This window comes from Rana temporaria, chromosome 1 (genome assembly GCF_905171775.1).
Source record: "Rana temporaria chromosome 1, aRanTem1.1, whole genome shotgun sequence".
NCBI lineage: Eukaryota > Metazoa > Chordata > Amphibia > Anura > Ranidae > Rana > Rana temporaria.
Window position 1 is genome coordinate 123,113,254 of NC_053489.1, and position 25,180 is coordinate 123,138,433.

The 25,180-nt window shown below is 41.3% G+C and overlaps 1 protein-coding gene across 1 annotated transcript in view; it reads left to right on the forward strand.

Annotated features, from left to right (window-relative positions):
* SLF1 (SMC5-SMC6 complex localization factor 1) overlaps positions 1 to 25,180 on the forward strand; it is a 157,707-nt gene that overhangs the window by 63,076 nt on the left and 69,451 nt on the right. The window contains exons 7-8 of the mRNA XM_040342271.1: positions 4,554 to 4,607; positions 24,259 to 24,414. Coding sequence (XP_040198205.1) covers positions 4,554 to 4,607; positions 24,259 to 24,414 — 210 coding nt within the window. The remainder of the gene's footprint in view (positions 1 to 4,553; positions 4,608 to 24,258; positions 24,415 to 25,180) is intronic.

The window sequence follows — 25,180 nt, forward strand, 5'->3', positions numbered from 1 at the left end:
ATACGACGGCTTTAGGCTTCGATCCGACAGGCGTACAGCTTCGTACGCCTTCGGATCATAGGTGTAATACTTCCGCACCCGCTGGGTGGAGTTTGCGTAATTTTCCGCGTCGGGTATGCTAATTAGCTGTTTACGGCGATCCACGAAGGTACGCGCGTTCGTCGCATTCTCTTACGTCGTCGCTAGTCGTTTTTTTCCCGGCGGATAGTTACGGCTGGTATTTCATGGCTTATATTTAGACTGCCCATGTTAAAGTATGGCCGTCGTTCCCGCGTCGAATTTAAATTTATTTATTTTTTTTGCGTAAGTCGTCCGTGAATAGGAATGGACGTAACGCACGTCGCTGTTCAAAAGATTACGTCGGTGCAACGTCATTTCGCGCAAAGCACGGCGGGAAATTTCAAAACGGAGTGCGCAGTACGTTCGGCGCGGGAACGCGCCTAATTTAAATGATACACGCCCCATTTGAATTAGGCGGGCTTGCGCCGGACGTATTTACGCTACGCCGCTGCCGCAAGTTTACAGGCAAGTGCTTTGTGAATCAAGCACTTGCGCTTAAAACTTGCGGCGGTGTAACGTAAATGGCATACGTTAGACCGCCGCAAATGTACCTGAATCTGGCCCTATGTATTTACAACGTCAACATGGAGATAAAACTTTTAATTTGTCCGTGTGGCTGCAATAATAAAATATTTTTTTAATTAAAATCTTGCATTTATTTTTTTTAAATACAAATGGGGTTGGTTTAAAAATTGGTAATAATAAAAATAAATTATTGCTACCGGAAATGACACGTGCGACAACAAATTGGCATACAATAATATGAATATTTGCATAGGCATGCAGGTGATCTTTGGTGAGGTGAGAATAAGTGAAAAGAGACAGCTTTAAATAATGGGTGGTAGAGATATATTAATAAAGGGTGGTAAAAAATTGTCCAAAAAAACTACAAATCGCTGAGAAAGCAATTTAAATCAAATTCTAGGTTAGGATGAAGGAAAAAAGCTGGGACAGCCGCACTCCAAAAAAACTCCTCCTTTAATTAAAAATCACAAAATACATGCCACAGCAAAAAACAGCACAACAAAAGAAAAGCTGACGTTTCGCACTATGCCTTAGTGCTTCTTCATAGCTAACTAAGGCATAGTGCGAAACGTCAGCTTTTCTTTTGTTGTGCTGTTTTTTGCTGTGGCATGTATTTTGTGATTTTTAATTAAAGGAGGAGTTTTTTTGGAGTGCGGCTGTCCCAGCTTTTTTCCTTCATCCTAACCTGCATTTTGATTGCACTGCCTGCACCCTTGGCTCGGACCACAGGAATCAGATTACCTGGTTCTCTTTGAGCGGTTACCCACTAAATCAAATTCTACATTGAGGCCCAGAGGCACAAAGTATAAAAATATCCATTTGGATTCCAATTGGCTTAAAGTCCATGCATTATATGAATATAGGAAAGAAATTGAGGGTTTGCTTTTAACAATCGGAACCAGTCAAACCACTAAATACACAAATTAAATACATATAAAGGGTCTGCTTTACAATTCTCCCCATCCATTTTTAAGAATTACAAAGCAAAGTCTGGTGCATGATTTCATTACAGTTGGGGGGAACACAGTGGTATCCATTCTCATCCCATCTTTTTAGAAAGTGAAAGAGCAGCAGCAGACTGATGAGGTTATACCCATGTTCATTCTGCTCTTTTTCCTTCTAGCACACCTAATTGGATCCTTGGATCCTTCTTCTCCCTTTTCCAAACCACTGCTGTTTATGGAGATTGCAAAAGGGCTATTCGAAGTTAGGCCTTGTACACACGAGAGGATTTCCGCTGGAAATGGTCCACCGGACCGTTTCCAGCGGATAAATCCTCTGGCGGATTTTGATCTGATGGCTGTACACCCCATCAGATCAAAATCCCAGCGGAATACATTTGCGGTGACGTCGCCACAAAATGACGCGGCGACGTGCGCGACCCTGGAAGGTAAATACTTCCACGCATGCGTCGAATCATTACGAAGCATGCGAGGGATGGGATCGGACGGACTTATCCAGTGAGTCTGTACAGACGACCGGATCAGTCCGCTGGACTGGATTCCAGTGGATAGATTTCTTAGCATGCTAAGAAGAAATTTTTATCCGCTGGGAATCCGTCGGCTGGATTTTTATCCGCTGGGAAATGTCCGCTAGGCCGTACACACGACCGGATCTATCTGCTGGAACTGATCCGCGGATCAATCCCAGCGGATAGATCCGGTCGTGTGTACGGGGCCTTAAAGGGGTTGTAAAGGTAATTATTTTTTTTTCTAAATAACTTCCTTTACCTTAGTGCAGTCCTCCTTCACTCACCTCATCCTTCCATTTTGCTTTTAAATGTCCTTATTTCTTCTGAGAAATCCTCACTTCCTGTTCTTCTGTCTGTAAATCCACACAGTAATGCAAGGCTTTCTCCCTGGTGTGGAGTGTCGTGCTCGCCCCCTCCCTTAGACTACAGGAGAGTCAGGATGCTCTCTACGTTGCAAATAGAGAAAGGAGCTGTGGTTTAGTGGGCGTCCTGACTCTCCTGTAGTCCAAAGGAGAGGGCGAGCACAACACTCCACACCAGGGAGAAAGCCTTGCATTACTGTGTGGAGTTACAGACAGGAGAACAGGAAGTGAGGATTTCTCAGAAGAAATAAGGACATTTAAAAGCAAAATGGAAGGATGAGGTAAGTGAAGGAGGACTGCACTAAGGTAAAGGAAGCTATTTAGGAAAGAAAATTGTACCTTTACAACAGGGTTTGACAAATTTGCTTGGAATCTAGGACCCAGCTAAAAAAGTTAGGAGCCATAAAACGTGCCCCGTCCCGCCAAGCTTGCGCGCAGAAGCAAACGCATACGTGAGTAGCACCTGCATATGTAAATGGTATTCAAACCACACGTGCGGTATCGCCGCAATTGCTAGAGTGAGAGCAATAATTCTAGACCTCCTCTGTAACTCAAAACATGCAACCTGTAGAATTTTTTAAACGTCGCGACATGTTGGGTATCAATTTACTCGGCGTAACATTATCTTTCACAATATCAAAAAAAATTGGGCTAACTTTACTGTTGTCTTATTTTTTTTATAAAAATAGAAGTGTATTTTTTCCCAAAAAAAGTGCGCTTGTAAGACCGCTGTACAAATACGGTGTGACAGAAAGTATTGCAACGATCGCCATTTTATTCTCTAGGGTGTTGGAATAAAAAATATATATAATGTTTGGGGGTTCTAATTAGAGGGAAGGAGATGGCAGTGAAAACAGTGAAAAACACATTAAAACTGCTGTCTTACTTGTAATGCCAATGGCCACCACAAGATGGCGCCAGATCACAGAAGGAAGCTTAGGCCGCAAAGCCGCGGCCTCAACTACCAGCGGGCGCGGGCCCGCCGCGATCGCCCGGCGGGGGAGGTGGGGGCGCACAGAGACACAGGAGGCCTAAGCTTCCCCCGGCGCCAGGTCACAATTTCTTGTCGCAATTGCGATCGGACGCCCGGATTTTGTCGAGGCCTGCTTTACAACCCCTTTAACTTGAGATATAGTACTTACACTAGTTGCATTAAAAAACCCTTTAATAAATGTATCTCGCATGAGCACGCAAACTATGTCCAACATAGGCAGTCAGATAACCTACCAGCATGCCTTTGTGGGAGAAAACCAGAGTACTCAGCAGAAAAACCCATGTAAACACATGACAAGCATGCAAAATTCATAATGATAGTGTACTGGTTGGGATTCAAACTGGGATCCCCAGTGCTGCAAGGAATATGTGCTATCCATGGAGCTACTGTGCTGCCATTTGTGTCTTTTATATTTGCTTGGAGTTCAGCTTATCATTTGCTAGTTGTCAGCACAATTATTACATAAGTAAATTATGGTTGTTTTCTTGCCTGCACTTTTTTGTATCGTGTCCCTTAGTAAGGTAAAGTTGGCCACACAGAGGAATCGGCTGAAATTCTAACAGTGGGTGGTTTAGGCTGACCATAGACAGTTAGTTTGAGTATTGTCCGGCTCAGCAAGAACCAGAAGAGATTCAAACCATGTATGAGCAGGTGTGAATGACCGGCCTGCTGGATTTTACATGACATTATTGCTAGCAGCTGTTATAGCCGCTAGCAATATTAGCTGTCTTCTCCTGGGGGGGGGGGGGGGGGGCTTCCCCCACCATGAGAATAAATGGCTCGGTGGGAGGGATTCCACTGTCAACCCATGATTGCAGGAAAGAAATCTGCTCCATGTATGGCCTGTCATGGACGGTTCAACAAAAGTCAATTAATCAATTGACTTTTGTCGAAAGAGCTGGCCCAAAAATTGTTGTCCAAACAGCGACTGCAGTCAATCGGCACTTGCTGCCTTCAGAATAAAATATCCAAACAGGGTGGATGTGGATCTTTCTACGTTGTTTGTATGGATGGAGGAATCTATTTGTTTTCTATCATTCAGTTTGCAGGCTGGACAAGAGAATTCTATGGATGCATGTATGCTCCCGCCAGGCATAATTTAATCAGTATATTTATTTTTTTTAAATATGTTTTTTTCTAGATATGCCGCCAAAGGTGTACAAGAAAGTTCACAGGGTTTTTCGAGAAGTCTAAGGTAAGTTTATTGTATAGTGTGTTTCTATATTGGTGAAGATTACTTTAATCACTTGAGACCTGCGCTGTAGACGAAAGACGTCCACAGCGCGGCTCTCAAGTGCCGGGTGGACGTCCCTTGACGTCCTTCTATTTGCATTCCTCGCACACGCTGCTGGGGGCGCGCAGCAGGGAAAAACTTTGCCCGGTGCATCGCTGAGAAGCCGATGCGCGTGCCTGGCAGCGGCGATGCCTGGTAGGTACCCGCGATCGGCGGTGACAGCAGGGACGTGGAGCTCTGTGTGTAAACACAGAGCTCCACGTCCCGTCAGGGAGAGAGGAGACCGATGCTGTGTCCCTTGTACATAGGGACACAGCATCGGTCACCTCCCCCACTCAGTTCCCCTCCCCCCACACAGTTAGTATCACTACCAGTTTACACATTTAACCCCTTCCTCGCCCCCTAGAGTTAACCCCTTCACTGCCAGTCACATTTATACAGTAATCAATGCATTTTTATAGCACTGTTCGCTATGTGAATGGTCCCAAAATAGTGTCAAAAGTGTCCGATATGTCCGCCGCAATATCGCAGGCCTGAAGAAAAAAAAAATCGCAGATCGCCGCCATTACTAGTAAAAAAAAAAAAAAAAATCATAAATCTATCCCCTATTTTGTAGGCGCTATAACTTTTGCGCAAACCAATCAATATACGCTTATTGCGTTTTTTTTTTTTTACAAAAAATATGTAGAAGAATACGTAACGGCCTAAACTGATTAAAATAATATATATTTTTTTTTAATTGGGATATTATTATAACAAAATGTAAAAAAAAATATTTTTCAAAATGTTCTGTCTTTTTTGTTTATAGCGCAAAAAATAAAAACCGCAGAGGTGATCAAATACCACCAAAAGAAAGCTCTATTTGTGGGAAAGAAATGATAAAAATATCATTTGGGTACAGCATTGTATGACCGCGCAATTGTCATTCAAAATGTGTCAGCGCTGAAAGCTGAAAATTAGTCTGGGCAGGAAGGGGGTTTAAGGAAGGGGGTTTAAGTGCCCAATGAAGTGGTTAACAATACAAAAATATGCCCTTGTTTGTTTTGTTTTGCCATTGGCAGCCATCTCTCATGGGGTTCTCCTATGTCCCTGCACCCTGGTTATGTCTTTGTCTTGTTTCCAGTTCCTTTCACTTGTTTGCTACCTCTGTACTGTGTTGCTGATTACAGCTGGGCAGTTTCAAAGAGCTTGCTCTGGCTAGTTGTTCTGCCCCACAGTTCTATTCTCATCACCAAAGACTATTATTATTATACAGGATTTATATAGTGCCAACAGTTTGCATAGCACTTTACAACATGAGGGCAGACAGTACAATTCAATACAGGAGGAATCCGAGGTCCCTGCTCATTGGAGCTTGCAATCTAGGACTATAATAAAAACAAGGCACTTCTAAGATCGGCATCTTGCAGAAAGCAATCCTCCATGTACTGATGACACTGAATGCTCTGCTATCTCGGTTTGTCTGTACTTATGCTTTGACATCCAGTTCAGACTTTAGCTTTGCCTCAGGTATCGATCATCAGTCTCATTGCTCCAGCCATAGGACCCTCCAAGCCAATTAGCCACTATCAGCAGAGTCACACTGATTGTTACAACGGTCTTCTTTCAATTTTCTACAACTCCGCTTTCACAAACCTGCAACCTTTCCTTCCCTGAGTGCTTTTCACTGTCACAGCTTGACAGCAGCCAAAATCAGAAATCTGGTTTAGATGTTGCCGCACAAGATTTAAAGTGTGCCTTGATGACCTTTGTAAAACAAAAAATAAAAAACTATGGTTCTGCAACAGAAAATTCAAAAGGTTACTTTGTAACTAAACTGTGAAACTTATGAAAGCTTAAAAAGAAGTGTGACAAATTCAGTTTGGACCCTATCATAGTAAAAGTACAGGCATCATGAATATAGAGCACACATACTTTGTATGCTTTGAAGCTAGGAGATATAAATAACTTTGAATAAGACCCCATTCACACCTGGGCGTTTTGTAGCTTGAAGCCTGAAGCTACAAAACGCTGGAGGGGAAAAAATCTATTATTCTCTATGGAGATGGTTCACATCTCCACTACAAAACGCCTGAAGCCTGAAGCTCAAACAAGTTCTGGGACTTTTTTTAGGCAGATTTTGGCGTTTTTCTGTTTTTAACATTGGTGACCCTAGACCTGTCCAGATTCGCGTCAAAACGCGGTAAACAACGCCGCAAAAAAAAAAACGCCGCAAATATCGCGGCAAAACGCTACGCTCAGGTGTGAATGCAGCCTCAGAGTTGTTCTCAAAGATGTCACTACATTCTGGTCCATACTGAGTGAAAGGGTTAAGTACTATCACGATCGGACCCCGTTGTTCCTTATCTCAAGGCGCAGCGCTGTGAAATCACTTCTGAACCCATAAATTGCACACTGAGACGAGTTCAGGGAATGATCTAATGGTATATCTTTATTCATGGCTTTTATAATATTCTACAAGTAATAAGATTACAGAAGAAATTAACCTGGTCATACATCAGGTGGAAGTACTAATATGGTCTTAGCATCTTATGGTACAACAACAAGTTTATCAGCAGACATGTTCTCATAACAATACATTGAAATGCGTCTTTAACACAGAACTCTGTCTATAAACTCCAAAACATAAGATAAGCGTTAAAGGTCGAATAACAAGCTATGTTCTATAAACAAATGGTTACTTAGAACAGGCTAAAACAGAGAGAGAATAATAATGTCTTGACGAGATGAATCTAAGATGGATACTTATTCCTAAGATGGAGTCACAGTGGCTCACATCCTTTCACTGAGTACTTCCTAACTGTCTGTCCTGCGCTCTCTATAGTTGTAAAGTTTGAAGGTCACAGGGCCAAATCCTCAAAAAACGGGCTTAACTTAACTTTTCCGAGTTAAGTTACACTGCCGCAAATCTCCCAAGTTAGGTGCCGATCCTCAAATCACTTACCTGGAAATTTTCGGCAGTGCAACTTAACTCCGTCCGGCGCAAGGCGTTCCTAATACAAATGGGCGATTCCCATTTAAATTAGGCGCGCTCCCGCGCCGGACGTACTGCGCATGCCCGTGACGTCATTTTTCCCGACGTGCATCGCGTGTTTTTACGATACGCCGAGTTTTGAGGATCGCGCCAGGTTAAAAAATTGTGACGGGTTAAAAAAAAGATACGGCGAAAAAAAAAAATCAAATTTAAAAAAAAATCGCGGCGATCGAAAAAAAGGTCTGTTTTTACAAGGTGTAAACAGTTTACACCTTGTAAAAGCAGCCCTAATTTTACGCACGTAAACTTACGGAGAAAAAACAAAGCTGAAAAGCTTTGTGGATCTCCGTAAGTCCTCATTTGCATACGCAAAGCGGCATTTCGACGCGAAATGCCCCCAGCGGCGGATGCGGTACTGCATCCTAAGATCCGACAGTGTAAGTCTCTTACAGATGTCAGATCTTCTGCCTATCTTTGGAAAACTGCTTCTGAGGATCAGTTCCAAAGATAGGCACAGGGATACGCAGGCGGAACAGCAGATCCGCCTCCGTATCCCTTTTGAGGATTTGGCCCACAGTTCCTAACCTCCTACTAAAAATGCTAGATGCTTGGCTATCATGCCTCTTTCTTTCTGACTTTTAATCCCTTACCTGGCACAAGTCTGAGTAAAGTATTGATGCCAGTATTAGTATTTGCATAGAAGCTAGTCAAGCAGCATTTTCAGTTTGGCATGACATTGTATGTCAAAGTGGTAATAAACCCCAAAGCAGACATTTCTTGTATCACAGCTTACCATTTCTTAGATGTGATGGCTGCATTGATTTTTTTAGACTTTATTTTATCTTCGTCTGGTGATTCAGCCAGCAAGTCTGTTGTTTTTCTGCCCAGTGTTTTCTACTGCTGGGGGTCTTTTTCAAAGAGGAGTTTGGACACTGTTTAGCCTTTTTAGGCTTTCACTGTTCAAAATGCTGTGTTTTGCCCCCATTTTGGCGGCGCTGACGCCATTTTTTGGGTGATTTTCAGTTACTTTTGAAAATCCCATTGGCGGCCATTTTGCTTTAGCCGAACTTTGGCACAGGTTACTATTGTGGTCGGCCATCTTCCTTTGGCCGCGTCAGCCTTTCTATGCAACGTTCGGCGGCCATCTTGGCTGAGTCCATAACCTCTGGTGCTGGTTCCTACGGCGCGCAGCACAGGTCTCCTCACGAATTGCCCCACAGTTTACCTCACGGTTTTTCCTCCTCTCACACATGATGTGTACTGAGGGCGGGCAGTGACACTGTGCAGTCTTCTCATTTAGTCTAGCCTGAATAGGGCCCTGGGAGCTTCTGAAATGGAGTTAGTCTCTGGGCAGATTTCAGCCTTGGCTGTTTTTTTTTAGTGGCCTTTTGCGGCCCATTCCCTGGTGGGTACCTTTTTGTGCTGGGGGTTTGTCATATACTTCCCCCTCTTGGTTCACCTCTTCCCCCATGAGTTTGGACTCTGGTGCTCTCAGTTCTTCAGGAACCTTCCTTTTTTGAAACATTTTTTGGAGAGATTCTTCTCTTGACACTATCTCGGAAGGTGGCATTTTTAGTGGCCATTACTTCTGTCAGAAGGGTTTCTGAGTTGGCGGTCTTGCCTTGCAAGTCCCATGCTTGATCCTCCATTAGGATTACGTGGTGGTGTGCCCGCGAACTTCCCTTCTTCCGAAGGTGGTTTCGGCCTTTCGCCTGAATGAGGACTTTGGTCTTCCATCCTTTTTGTCCTCGGCCGTCGCATCCTATGGAGGTTGCGTTTCCTACTTTAGAAGTGGTACGTGCTTTGCGGGTGTACCTGCCTGCTACGGCTCAGTTTCGGAGATCTGATGCTCCTTTTGTGTCAGTGTCTGGTCCACAAAAGGGCTTGGCGGTCTCGTCGAGCACCATTTCTCGGTGGATCAGGCAGACCGTCATACAGGCCTATGCTCTTAGCGGGCGGGCGCCACTTTTCCGGTCACAGCACTTTTGACCAGGGCAATTGGTGCTTCCTTGGTTTTCCGACATCATGCGTCTGTCTCACAGGTGTGCGGGGCGGGACTTGGTTGTCCGTTCACACTTTGGCAAGGACATTTTTCCCCAGTGGGGTTTTTTAGCAGCGAAAATTCCAACAATTACAAAATTATATGTTAAAAGGGTTTATTAAATGTGTATATTTGGACACAGTCATGATAATAATATTTTTTTTGTTGTGTTGTGTTTGTAACTGTATGTATGGACTTTTATTCTTGTGACTTAAATTGTGTTTTTATTATCATGACTGTGTCCAAATATACACATTCAATAAACCCTTTTAACATATAATTTTGTAATTGTTGGAATTTTCGCTGCTAAAAAAACCCCACTGGAGAAAAATTTCCTTGCCACAATATATCGGGGTGCGCAGCGCTCTTCACTTTCCATTATGTGTGTCTTTTTCATTTCGTCCGTTCACACTTTTTCCAGATTTTACATTATTGCTGTGAGTGCATCTTCTGATGCTTCTTTCGGCCGCTAGGTTTTGCAGGCGGCTCTTTAATGTTGCACCTCCTCTGTTGAGGAGCTCTGCTTGTTTTGGGGTGAAGTTAAAATTGGTTTTACTGATACTGTTCACACGCCTCGTTTTTGACACTGCTTGGGGACGTCCCACTTGTCAAGATTTAAGGAGCTGTGTCTGTCCATGGACGATAAGAGAAAATAGGATTTTTTGTACTCACCGTAAAATCCTTTTCTCTGACGTCCATGGACGGACACAGCACCCACCCCTCCTGTTTAGGTTTGTACTACTTGCTACGAACTGAGGCTGTATACTGCAGAGAGGAGGGTTATGTCTGGAGGGATCACCCCCTGGGCGGGGCTGTTCAACTCTGTTAAAGTAACATGTATTTAATTATCTAACTTGTTTCTGCCTAGTCCTCTCCTGTGAACAGGAACATAACCCACTTGTCAAGATTTAAGGAGCTGTGTCCTTCCATGGACGTCAGAGAAAAGGATTTCATGGTGAGTACAAAAAATCCTATTAGTGTATTTGCGCCTCATATATGGGGAATAGCTTTACGCCGGACGTACGACTTACGCAAACCGTGTATATTATGAGCCGGGCGCAAGTACGTTCGTGAATCAACGTATCTCCCTCATTTCCATATTTGAATAGGAAATCAATGGGAGCGCCACATGCGTCCAGCGTAAATATGCGCCCACGATACGCCGGCGTAGGCAAGTTACGTCGGTCGGATGAAGCCTATTTTTAGGTGTATCTCAGTTTGTGGGCACGGCTCATAGATACGACGGCGCATATTTGCACTTACGCGGCGTATCTCGAGATACGTCGGCGTAAGTGCTTTGTGAATCCGGGCCTTTGTCTCCCAACATAAAGCATACCTATTAGGAGTAAACGTGTATCATGCACTTGGTTTTAAAAGCTCTGGATCATACAGAAGCTGGAATATGACTGGTAGGCAGTGTCTTGAAAAAAGATACCTGCAGGCCTTTACTGGACTAATTTACATTCACACATTTTCTACTCTGAATCCTTGTATATCTCCAGCAATGCAGCCTGTACACAGGCCTTCCTTAGTAGTTTCAGGCTGTGGTCTTGAAGGAGCAACAGAGGTTTTTCTAGAACCCTGGTGGGTTTTTAACCTGGTCATTGCCAGCAACAAATTTCACTATGTGTTGACCTTTGCCTGGTAAACAAACAGAAATACCAGACTTTTACCCACTGCCTACTACAGTGAATATAATTTCCCAATACCATGGGTCAAACATCTTCACTAAACTAAACCTTCATAAAGACTATTTATAAATTCTAATTGCATTGCAGGCCAATAATCTAACAACTGTTATGACACATCTGGGACTTTTCCACTTTAAACACGTCTTTTGGGCTATGCTTGGTTTGGAACAATTTCCAAAAATAAAGGTCACTGTGTTTTAAGGAATACATGGTGTAACAATTTACTTGAATCCTCAACCATTCACCTTCTCCATCAGATTTTTCACAGACCAATGGAATAAAACCTCTCCCTAAACAATTTTTTTTTTCACAAACTGAGATCTGCTTTGCAAGCCATAGACACTCGGCTGGATATACAATCTTTACAATGCAACATTTATGCTATACATGAATTACCTAATCCAAAATACAAAGCAGAGCTTGCTTCATTTCTAGAATTCACAAACAATTTTTAAGGTTTGTAACTGAATATGTTGAAATCACAACAACTTTATGTGTCTTACTTAAAAAGGATGATGAATGGCAGGACACAAGCCTGCACCAGGGCTGTACGTGCTAGAGCAAAGAAGTACCAGGTCGAACAAGAGTGTACCCCTTGTGTGGGACACCTTTGAATATCTTGTTTATCTCTGAAGTTGTGGCCTCAGTGCCTTCTATGTGAGCCCTCTTTTACCCCATTGGGGTTTTTTATTATTCCTTTCTGGCTATGGGAGGTTTTACCCTATGTTATGCAGGTTTTATTGTCCCGGCTTTATCAGTTGGTCACTGTCTCCTGATTGTAGAAGCCACATGCAGCAGGCTTCACCCTTTCCTGCTTTGTGTGAGCCAGCCAGTTGCTGTGATGTTGACCATCAGATGCTCCTTGCATTGAACTTTATGTGTGTTGTGACACTAGATGCTAGTCACTTGCTTCCCTGCATCAGTCTTATGTTGGGGTATATACGCAGGACACTCTGGTTGAAGTGTGGGACTTTGGAGCAAGCTTTTAAGAAGGTGCTTTGCGATATGCCATTTTTGGGTAAATGTTTTTATTGGTGTGTAGTTGGATAAGCTCATGAAAAACGTCCTCGTCCTCATCTTCCCCAAGCATGGAAGAGTAGGGATCATCCTCGCAAGGTTACACTATCTTTTTATTCGCTTAAAAGACCTTCAAACGAGACAAGCTCACAGATAAGCCACAGATAAGCCCTGCTCTACATGATGCCAGCACTTTTTTTTTCCCAGGGTGAGTGGATGTATATTGGTCTTTACAGACACCTAAAAGTCTCACATATCTGTTACTTGGGTGCCAGAGGTAATTTCCAAAGGTTACATTTTCTACCCCCTGCTTGCTTACTGGCTTCAAACCTTCTGGTGTCCTTTACTTGCATGTTTACCAAGCCCTTCAGAGTCTTCTGGACCGAGGAGTCGCTGCACGTGTTTCTGCCTTAACCACTTCCAGACCTTAGGTGTTTTTCAGATTTGGTGTTTGCAAGACTAAAACATTTTTTTCTGCTAGAAAATTACTTAAAACCCCCAAACATTATATATATATATTTTTCTAACACCCTAGAGAATAGAATAGTGGTCATTGCAATACTTTTTGTCACACCGTATTTGCGCAGCGGTCTTACAAGCGCACTTTTTTTTGGAAAAAATCCACTTTTTTTAATTCAAAAATAAGACAACAATAAATTTGGCCCAATTTTTTTATATATTGTGAAAGATAATGTTACGCCGAGTAAAATGATACCCAACATGTCACGCTTAAAAATTGCGCCCGCTCGTGGCATGGCGTCAAACTTTTACCCTTAAAAATCTCGATAGGCGATGTTTAAAAAATTCTAGAGGTTGCATTTTTTGAGCTACAGAGTAGCTCTAGGGATAGAATTATTGCTCTTGCTCTCGATCGTGGCGATACCTCACTTGTGTGATTTGAACACCGTTTTCATATGCGGGCGCTACTCACGTATGCGTTCGCTTCTGCGCGCGAGCTTGTCGGGACGGGGCACTTTAAAAACATTTTTTTTTGTTTTCTTATTTATTTTTATTTATTTTATTACTTTTTACACTGGTAAAAAAAAAAATTGATCACTTTTATTCCTATTACAAGGAATGTAAACATCCCTTGTAATAGAAAAAAGCATTACAGGTCCTCTTAAATATGAGATCTGGGGTCAAAAAGACCTCAGATCTCATATTTGGGCTTAAATGCAAAAAAAAAAATTGTAAATGTCATTTTTTCAAATGACAAAAAAAAAAAATTGTCTCTTTAAGAGGCTGGGCGGGACTGACGTTTTGACGTCACTTCCGCCCAGCAGAGCTATGGGGACGGGCGAAGGAGATTTTTCCTTCAGTCTCGTCCCCGCTTACCGACGGCTCCGGTAAGAGGCGGAGGGCGCGGGAGGGAAGGGGGGGGGGGCCCCTCTCCCGCCACCGATAACGGCGATCTCGCGGCGAATCCGCCGCGGAGACCGCCGTTATCGTTTACCAGACCGCGCACACTAAAGATTGATACCTCGGTTGTGGCAGCAGCTGCTGCCGTTACCGAGATATCAATCTTTAAAAAATGGACGTACATCGTCGTGCGCAGGTCTGGAAGTGGTTAAAGCTCTTTCAGGAGTTGTATTCCATCCTTTTTGTGGTTTTCAGATCAAAAGGGTCATCTTCAAATTCAAAGCCTTTACCTTGTGCCCACAAGTTTATGACATAATTCCAGCTGTTAGTCATTGCCACCTTTCATCAAGATAACTGTTTGGCCCCAGTAGGCATGAAATATGTGCACCTACAGATACTTATCTATTTTAATCGTATAGTAAATGACACAGGTGACATATTCATACACCATGGGTTATAGGTAAGGATGTCCCGATACCACTTTTTTAGGATCGAGTACAAAGTATCGATACTTTTTTTCATGTACTCGCCGATACCGATACTTTTTTTTTAAATGCAGCCATGTGTCCCCAAAATGCAGCCTTGTGTCTCCCCCCAAATGCAGCCTTGTGTCTCCCCCCAAATGCAGCCTTGTGTCTCCCAAATTCAGCTTTGTGTAGGTCTCCCCCCGCCGTCTAGTTGTTCGGCGCTCGGAGAACATAACAGCTTTCATTTGAATAGCTGTGTGTTCCCCGCCGCGTGTCGTCATATATAGCCCCTTGTCCAGGCACTTTGATAGACAGATCACCCGTCCAATCCTGGGATGGGTGATCGGTTTATCAAAGTGCCCGAACAACGGGGAGGGGCTATATATGACGAAGCGTGGCGGGGAACACACAGCTATTCAAATGAAAGCTGTTATGTTCCCTGAGCGCCGAACAACTAGGCAGCGGCAGCAGCTCTCCTCCAGTGGCATGTTTTACATACCCGAGGACTGCTCTACTCTCCGCCTCCTCTCCGCCTTCCTCTCTGCCCCCTCAGTCTCCTCTCCGACCTCTCTCTGCCCGCACTCTGCTCCCACTCAGAGGAAAAAAAATAAAGTATCGGTGAAGCACCGGGAGCATTTGCGCGAGTACAAGTACTCGCGCAAATGCTCAGTATCGGTACCGATACTAGTATCAGTATCGGGACAACCCTAGTTATAGGCACATACCTTTAGGTGTTTGGACACTGGCAACCTTTTGAGGACATGCCCTTCTGTGGTGTCTGCCCTATAACCTTACCCTACTCTGAGTTCTCATATTTTGCTAATGACTGAAAGGAATGGATCGTTTCTCCTTCGCAAAGAAATATATGCACATTTAGATGCCTGTCTTTCCTGCTTATCAGTGTCATTTTTAGTTCACTGTAGATCCCTACAACCACCAGTTTGTTGCTCCTTCATCTAAATTTCTGGGATTTTCACGTTTGTTTTAACAGACAATAACCAATCCAAAATCCGAAAGATCCAAAATAAAAAAATGCTTTATTTTCGTATCCATTATATTTTCCTATAGTTGCGACAACAGTTCGATATAGATAGATGATTCGACATGACAGTGACAGTAGAGATCGGTGTCTATCGAACCTGCGGTTGAATGTGCCTAACCTAATTCCACGTACACACGATTGGAATTTCCGACAAGAAATGTTCAAAGTGAGCTTTTGGTCGGAAATTCCGTGTGTAGTCCCCATTGGACATTTTCTGTCAGAATTTCTGACAGCAAAAATTTGAGAGCTAGTTCTTGTCGGATATTCCGATTGTATGCAATCCAACGCACAAAAATCCTACGCATGCTCTGAATCATTGAACTTCATTTTTGCTCTGAATCATTAAACTTAATTTTTCTCGGCTCGTCGTAGTGTTGTACGTCACCGCGTTCTTGACGGTCGGAATTTCCAACATTTGTGTGACCGTGTTTATGCAATACAAGTTTGAGCCAACATTCCGTAGGAAAAAAAAAAACACGGTTTGGTTGTCGGAATTTCCAATTTTCCAAGATTATTCGAAATAGAGAGAAAAAATTTGACATTCGAGTAATGAAGATTCGACGAGGCAGCTAAAAACATACGATCGCCGCAAGTGGACAATTATGGTCAAATGTTCCACCCATAGGCTATAGAAGAATTTGAACGTTGTTTGACTAGTAATAATAATTATTACTAGTCAAACAACATTAGAATTCTACTATAGCTCGTGGGCGGAGCATTCAACAAGAAATGTACGATTGCGGCGTCGTACAGTTTAGCTGCTTCGCCGAATCTTCTTGGAACATCCGACAGACACCATAAGCCTTCAATTGACAGATTTGATCTCAATTAATTTGGATTTTCCAGAAACTAAATAAAAACTAATTTAGGGAGTAACAAAATAAATGTATTTTTCGGACAAAACCAAATTCCGAAACAACATATTTCAGTGTGCACATGTCTACTACTAAACTAGTCCAATTGTACACTAGTTCCTACAATACAGATTACTTGGATAATGCTTTTGAAGGTATTTATTTAAATGTTGATACATGCAGATGATGGGTACATTGGACTTGGCCATATTTAAGTTAAGGAAATACAGTATCTCAATTCTTATTTTTTTTGTATTTGTTTTATTTTAAGAACTAACATTAATATCATAATGTTGACTGACTCAATGCCCTTTTCCATCACATCCTAGAAACTCTTTATCTCTTTGCACCGCATGCTAGCATTAGATCAATAACTAGGCTGAGTCTGTGTATGTACTTAAAGTCATGTTTAATTATTTCAAGTGTAATGCACATGCACTGTGACAGCAGAAACAATGCAAGAATAATAGAATATATAACTGAGAGCAGCCACCAAGCTAACATGCTCAGTATGTAAATCAGCAAAACAAAAGATTAATGCTCCTTACTTTGGAGACTCTGCCAGAAGCTCATAAACACCTCACAGCAACATCAAAGGGTTTGTGTGAACAAAAACTAAATATCAAAGGAATCAGTTCCAAATAGGCTGCTACCCTTAAATTCACGCATAGTATACATCAACTGTAAGTAACAGGATTTCATGGGAACCATCAGAGCTAAGAGAAACATTGATTATATACTCAGACTTGCTTTGAGGGGAGATAACAGATGTTCTGTCTCCATATGTGCAAATATACACAGTTTGCCATTGCTAAGGAAAGCAAATCATGTTTTGTTTTGTTTCCTAATATTATTTATTGGCACATCGACATTTTATACCTTTTTATCGATTTATCAATACTGAACATACTGCGCAATTTATTTTACCTGCTACGTTTTTATTCTCGGTCAATTTTACTTTTTTTAAATGTATAATGAGAGATTTCCAGGCACATTATCACATGCCACTAAAAAGATCCTCAAAGCTCTAAGGCAATGCAAAGGGAGTTCAGTGGCAGCACATCTACAAAAATCTAAAAATACAGTATGTATTCACCACAGCCCTCCAATATGTGCACATTTCCCCATCTTATGTCTTTTAAGACAAAATATAAAAAAACGATGATCCTGCCAGAAATGTATGCTGTTTCTGAATATTTTTTAGTGGACTGACAACACCACCCCTGCTGCACTAAAATTCCAAGCAGTGTTCTATACCCCGCCTAAGTTCTGGATTATGTCAGCACTACCCCTTCTCATTTCAATAACTTTTTTTCCTGACACTTTTCCCGCAGGTGAATGGGTAGGGGTACAATGTACCCCATACTCATTCACATGGGGTCTGCGGGCGGGGGGGCTTATTAGAATCTGGGAGCCCCCACCCTGACAACCAATAGCCAGGGTTGTCGGGAAGAGGCCCTGTCCTCATCAACATGGGGACAGGGTGCTTTGGGGTGGGGAGGCTGCAGGGCGCCCCCCTGCCCCAAAGTTGAGGGCATGCGGCCTGGTACGGTTCAGGAGGGGGGGGCGCTAGCTCGTCCCCACCCCTTTTCCTGACCGGCCAGGCCGGGTGCTCGGATAAGGGTCTAGTGTGGATTTTTGGGGGACCCCCACACCGTTTTTTCGGCGTAGGGGGTTCCCCTTTAAATCCGTACCAGACCCAAGAGCCTGGTATGCTCTTGGAGGGGGAACCCATGCCGGATTTTTGTTTAAAAATTGGCGTGGAGTTACCCCTCATAATCAGCAAAGCACAAGTCGCATGCCAAAGTCGGATCATGCAAGACGGCGTTCCGACTTTGATCCGACTTCAATGATATTCAATGAAGTGAAGTAGGATTAAAGTCGGACCAAAGAGCATTTTCAAATTCGGTCCGACATGTGTCGGACCAGTTAAGACGGCTCCCATAGGGAAACATTGATTTTCACACGTCATGCGACATGAGCTTCCAATGTCGGAGCGTTTGTCGGACCAGTGTGAATTCAGCCTCAAGCTATAAAACCCAACACACAAATTTAATGAGAGGCATATCTTTCCAGTAAGCATCTGATATTATAATTATTGAACAATCTAATGCTAGCCACACACAGCAATTTTTCAGGCAGTTTCAACCAGATTTCAAGTGCCAAAATGGTACATTTGCAGCAGCTTCTATTTACACTGTCAAGGACCAGTATACAGTACATCAACTTTAGAGCCTGTTTTTTCACCAGTTTTTGTGTAAGCAAATCAGTGATCCAAGTGGATTCTGATGAGCAAATACATTTTGACCATTACATTTTTTTTGTATTAGCCCCACACCTGATTTTAATGTATTAGCCCATAATTACCTTATTGTATGGATAAGCAGTAATTATTTTCTGAATGTCCAATGGTTGTGACAGTTCTTATGTGGATAATTGCTTTCACAAAGTTGAATCCTAAAGCCCAGTTTTTTTATCGTGTAATATGTAGATAGCTTTTTTTATTGGAATCAAATTAGTGGTCTTTTATATGACTAGATTGAGAATCTCTGTTCTGACCAAAACCTTTTTTTTTTATGTGTGTTGAGGTTAGAGCTGGGCGATTTTTTTTTTTCCCTAACAAAATCTGCGACATTGGCTGTATGTTTGGGGTAATTGTTCTGCTGCAGAATAAATTTGGGGCCAATCACATGCCTCCCTGATGATATGGCATGATGGATAAGTATCTGCCTTTATTTCTCAGCATTGACGCCACCATTAATCCTGACAAAATTTCCAACTCCATTTGTAGAAATGCAGCCCAAAACTTGCAAGGACCCTCCATCATGCTTCACTGTTATCACTCATTATTGTACTACTCCCCAGCCTTTTGGCAAACAAACTGCCTCCTGCTATAAGCAGATATTTCACATTTTGACTCGTCAGTCCAGGGAACCTACTGCCATTTTTCTGAACCCCAGTTCCTATATTTGCAATCCAATATATTTGTATTGTGGTTTATATACAAAATTAGACCATCAACCAATACATGCACACTGTACATCCCAAATACAAGAAAAATCATAATAATTTCATAATAAATCACGACACAAAAAAAAGGGGGGGGGGGGCGACGACCATTTTTTATAAAATTAAATCCTCTCCCTCCACTTGATCATTCCTCGCTTCTTGGCATCCTTTCCTATGTTACTGTATATCTATTTACATATCGGGCTTACAGGCCTCCAACCAACTTTTCCAAATATTCTCAAATTTCCCTGGGCAGCCTCTATGTGGAAAAATATATTTCTCTTTTATCAGACTTTCATTAAGGGAACCATGAATGCCAACAGAACATGATCCCTTCCCTTTAGAGATTGGGTATTCCAAGTAATGAACTGTAGCTCCCCAGTGTCGGCAGTACTTATGCAGCGCCAGACATGCTTGACTGTAGGCAAGACCCATATTTCAGATCCTCAGATAGTGACTGTAACGGTCACCACAGTTTACGATATTCATTCCATCAACCACGACAGCTTATCCGACAATCTACAATCCAGCAGACAGGACCCATTGGATTTTCCCCAGAAACAACAAGACAGAGCTCTGTCACTGGTTCCAAAATCAATGAATGAATACTTTTAATGGTATCTTAGCTTTCTTATTTACAGTACAAGCATGTTACAGTTAGTCACAGGGACAAAGACACACTCCACCCACACATCACACAATGGGGGGGCTTCAATACACCTTCTCTTAGACAATGACATTCAGTTGAGTTAATTATTAGTCATTATCCAGACAGCCTGTCTCCGCATACAGCTTGACAAGTCACATTCCACATCTTATACTTTTCACACAAAACAGTGTTATTAGCATACATAATGAAAGGTCTTAGGAGCAGATCTAATTAGCACAATGGACACAAAACTGTATTAGCATCACACAATGGAATGTCTAGGAGCAGACGCAATTAACACCTCAAAAGCATGTGTCCCCACATTGAATGAAAACACTCCATTTGGAGTCAGACTTTAACAACTTGTAATATTCCAAGATATCCTGCAAAACATGAATTATCAGTAATGTCCCATTTCATGTAATTTATAATTATCATTTATCAGTCACCCTATGCCCAAAAGGGGCACAGGGTGACCCAAGAGTCATTAGTGACGCTGGCACAGGAGTACCCCACATCCTTCAAAGGTCTCTGGGTGTCACGGGCCATTCCGTTACAGTGACCAGTATGAGAGAGTGAGAGCGATAACACCAAATTTAACACACCTGCTCCCCATTCACACCTGATACCTTGTAACACTAACAAGTCACATGACACCTGGGAGGGAAAATGGCTAATTGGGCCCAATTCTGACATTTCCGCTTAGGGGTGTACTCGCTTTTGTTGCCAGCGGATTAGACATTAATGGCTGTGTGAGTTATTTTGAGGGGACAGCAAATTTCCACTGTTGTACAAGCTGTACTTTCACTACTTTACATTTGAGCAAAGTGTCACGTCTTTAGTGTTGTCACATGAAAATATATATTAAAATATTTCCAAAAATGGGAGAGGTGTACTCACTATTGTGAGAAACTGTATGTGTGTGTATATATATATTATGTCTGAGACATAACATGTTTAAAATTGCAACTTCAAAAATTCACCATGCCTCTTACTAAATACTTTTGATTGTCTGTCTACTTTCCAAGAAGGGGTCATTTGGTGGGTATTTGGAGTGTCCTGGCATTTTAGGGCTGAGACAGGTCATCAGTACAACGGTTTTCAAATCTATATACCATAGTTAATCACAGTCTATCTTTCACACATAATAAATATTGTTTAGTGGGTATAGAAAAGAATCACCCCTTTAAAATAATCACATTTTGTTGCCCTGCAGCCTGAAATGAAGGCAGACAGTTATTGTTTTATCCAGCTGTATTTATTAGTGCCACGTCTAACATCCAATGAAAGATATAACCCCAACATGTGAAAAAATAACAGAATCATTGAGTTGGAGAAAGGATCACCCCTCCTTATGTCAATATTTTGTTGGATCACATTGTGCTTCAATTCCAGCTTTTAGTCCGTTGGGATATGTCTCCACTAACTTTTCACATGGGAACTTTGCAATATTTTCCCACTCTTCTTTGCAGAACTGCTTAAGTTCAGTTACATTTTGTTACAGAAATTGCTGCCCAGCAAAGCACTCAAGATCAATACCATAGTCCTTCATTGGAGCCATGCCACCACTTGTATTTCCTGCTTCTGTATTTGACCCAAGGAGGAATCCCCAATAAGGAGAATGAGGATACAGGATGGGGTAAAACGAGGAGAACTATGGGAGATTTCAAGGTAGGAGAAGAGGCAGAAAGATAGGATGTAGAGGAGGGGTGAAAATTAAAAAGTGAAAAGGGAGTTTTAGCGTAGGTTTTTTAATTTAAGTGAAGCTGTATTATAAGAGAAAGAAATAAAGGTTTTAGACCTAGGTTTAAAATATGCTCCCTAATAAAAGTCTAAAAAATTTGCTAGGAAGCTTAACATGGACAAATTTTGTTTCAAATCCAGTTCAGCATTGTTTTTTTTTATATGTTTTAATAGACTTTTTTGGTTTAAAAAAAACACTGGCCAGTTCTCCTGAAGGATAAAATCTTGGGGATAAAACAACCTAGCTTACATGCAAGAGGGCTTCCGTTCAAGGACCAAGTTGGTATATAACATATTGGTCCACCTGAGAAAAATAATTATTTGAAGAAAAAGTTTTCTACACAAGCATTATATGTGCACTATTTTGAAAAATTTGAAACAATGGTGGAAGAAGAACCCAATATTTATTCAACGCTACAAAAAAAAAAAAAAACTTATCGTACAAGACAGTTTATATATTGCAAAAGTACCTACATGCTGGAATGTGGACTTCAATATGTGGGTCAAACTGCTAAAATATTGTTTGCCAGGATTGGGGAGAAAATTATTATTATTAAAAGAGGGTTTAGTAAACATAACATGTCCAGACATTTTAGAGACTTCCAAAATAAGGGGCCAAGAGAGTTGATATTTTATGGTATAAATAAAGTGAAAAAACTTTTGGGGTGGTTCAAATTTGAAAAAAAATAAAGTTACAAAAATGGATTTAACGAAGAACATTGAATCCGATAGGTTTGAATATAGACATAGACCTTAATTGTTTTATAACAAATTATTATTTACAGGCCCCGATTCATAAGCATTTTGTGTTATGTTCTCTTACAGTATGAGGAGCTGTATAGGGTATTGAGAGAATTTAGAAATAGGATTGAGGTGTCTAAATTTATAGAAATGTAAAGGTAACCCAAAAAGAAATTGAATGTAGCTCTTATAAAGGAATTTATGTCAGAATATTCAGTACGAGAACTGGATCATCCAAGCTGGTGCACACAGAAACTGGTGCAGCTGTGCATAGAAACAAATCAGCTTTTAACTTCAGCTTGTTCAATTAAACTTTAATTGTCAAAAAACTCAGAAGCTGATTGGTTACTATGCATAGCTGCATCAGTTTCTCTGTGCACCAGCTTTAGAAAATCTCCCCCCACTCCTGACAATGCTAGTAGGCACATAATGTCATTCTATGCAATTGAAGCGATTGCACAGAAGCAGGAAGCGCTAGTGGTGCATGTCTCCCAAGTATTGACTATGCTATTGATCCTGAGCGCTAGGCTGGGCAGCAATTTCTCTAAGTTTAATCTGTTTTATTATATTTTAATAAGATATGGTTGTACACAATGAGGTTTTGTCTGCTTACTGCACAACCTAATGGAGGCTTCTGGATGAGCGAGATTAGGGGAAGGATAGCTTCTGATATAAACCAAGCATGAATGACCCGTAAATTTAGGGGTTCTCTAAATTTGGTGAGAAGGCTATGTATGCAAAAATGGCTGAAGCACATTTTTATCTTGCAACACAGTTTTATCATGTATACTGTAAATGCTACACTGGATGTATACTTTGGACTGCTGTTCCCGTTAGTGATTTTTGGGAAGAAAATAAATTAACTTTTAATTACTGTTCTATATAGATATTTATTATTTGTAAAAACAATTCTCATGAAATGTTGTAAATTAAGGTATGGTTTGATCACATTGTTTATAGAGCACTTTGCATACTGAAAATTATTTTGATCCGAAGGCTTCACTACTGAACAAAATATTAGCAACAGGTTCTCAGATGTCGCAGGCTGGATGCTTGTTCTGGGTCAGGGACCAAGTATGTTTTTAAAGGCTATGTTAGCCAAATACTATGTAAATATGATGTAAAAGGAGGACATGTATTATAAACATGGGCCACTATGTAAAGATGGTGCTGTAATGTAAAAGGAGACTATTTTGTAAAGAGGGAATATTTTAATGTAAAGGGGGACTGTGAAGTGAAGGGAGGGGCTGCTGTGTAAAAGAGGAGACTGTGAAGTAGGGGCTGAGTAATAGTGGCAGTAGCTAAATGGGGTAGAACATGTAATGCCGCGTACACACGGTTGGAATTTCCGATGGAAAAAGTCAGATGGGAGCTTTCCATCGGATATTCCGACCGTGTGTATGCCCCATTGGACTTTTTCCTTTGGAATTTACGACGGACTTATAGAGAGCAGGTTCTCTATTTTTCCATCTTGGAGTTACATTTTTGGGGTTTTGGGTTTAGATACAACTTCATAATTATTGTTTGGAAGGTCAAATGTATATAGAGGTAATTAATTATTATTTTTTTTTTTCATTGATGAGACTCAGAAGTGTTCTTTTTCATGCCAGTTGGCAGAATACTGTAATTTTACAGTCCTAAACACATGTGGTTTCCAACAGAACATAATACATTTTAATTGCAACTGTAGTCCTGAACAGGGCATACACTGTAGTCAGGGGAAGATATGCATTGCCCTTATTTCAGTTTCAGGTAGTAGGCTTTTAATAACCTATCAATTTAGGGGCCACAGAAACTAATACTGGGACACAATTTGGGGTTAGAACCCACAGGTGGGGCACATATAGTGTAGTAAATAATTGGTAACCATTGGCAACCTCACCTGAAAATGCAGATTTTTCTGTTCCTTCTTTTTCTACTCTGTGGCACAATTTCTGTCTTAATTTAGAGCCCCTGTATTACTTTAATGACAAGTTGACTTGAATAGAAAATGGCTTAATTACATGGTCTTTTGATTTCTATTAGGTTATGCGTAATGAAATTGGGCAATCAAGTTGGAATAGAATTGAAGAACTTATAGATGGACATTTCTTCACTGAAGCATTTGGAGAAATTGAAAATCTCCTTCCTTCATTGTTCCCTCAGAAATGTTTCATGTCCCTCCTCAAGAACTTTATTCAGGTATTTACTTTTCGTTTTTTTGCTTAATAAATCTACATCTACATTTATAGTTACCTCTATTGTATTAATCAGTCTCATTAAAAATAAAAAGGGTCTACATATTGACATCAGCATGTTGACCAGCTGTCACTACTGCCAAAACAGTACATGGATAAACCAAAATGCATTTGTTTAATCTTTGGACATACTTGACATTCGTGAGGAAAGATGACAGCTACTAGATTAACTGAGTGGTCATTCCTCATCACTGGTCATCTGTGGACATCTGGATGATTACCTGACAAACCAGTGTTTTTTTATTGTGTACACTGGCAAAATATGAACATGTATTTAAATGAACAAAGGAGCTTAATTGTCCCTTGCCTCATTTTTAACCCACACTAAATTATATTATTTATAAGTAATAATACCATAGATTGTTGATCCAGGGAATATCCTATTGCCTTAGGGGCTCAGGAGGAATTTTTTTTACCTGTTTTACCTGTTGAATACCTTCATTTTCTTTTGATGAAACTTGGTGGGCTTGTGTCAATATAAGTTTGAGACACTTTTACGATTTAGAGGTTATTGGTATATGCAGTTGACCTCCTTCTAACCTGCATTTAACCTGTGCAAAGTGGGTTTTCTTCTTTCATGGACCAAAATTGGAATTCAAAACCCATTCAAAGCAAACAAAAGAACATCAGCACAAGCCATAACTAACAAGCAACTTGGTTTAAGGCATCAGAAACTGGCAGTATATTTTCTCGTAAAAAACTCAACAGTC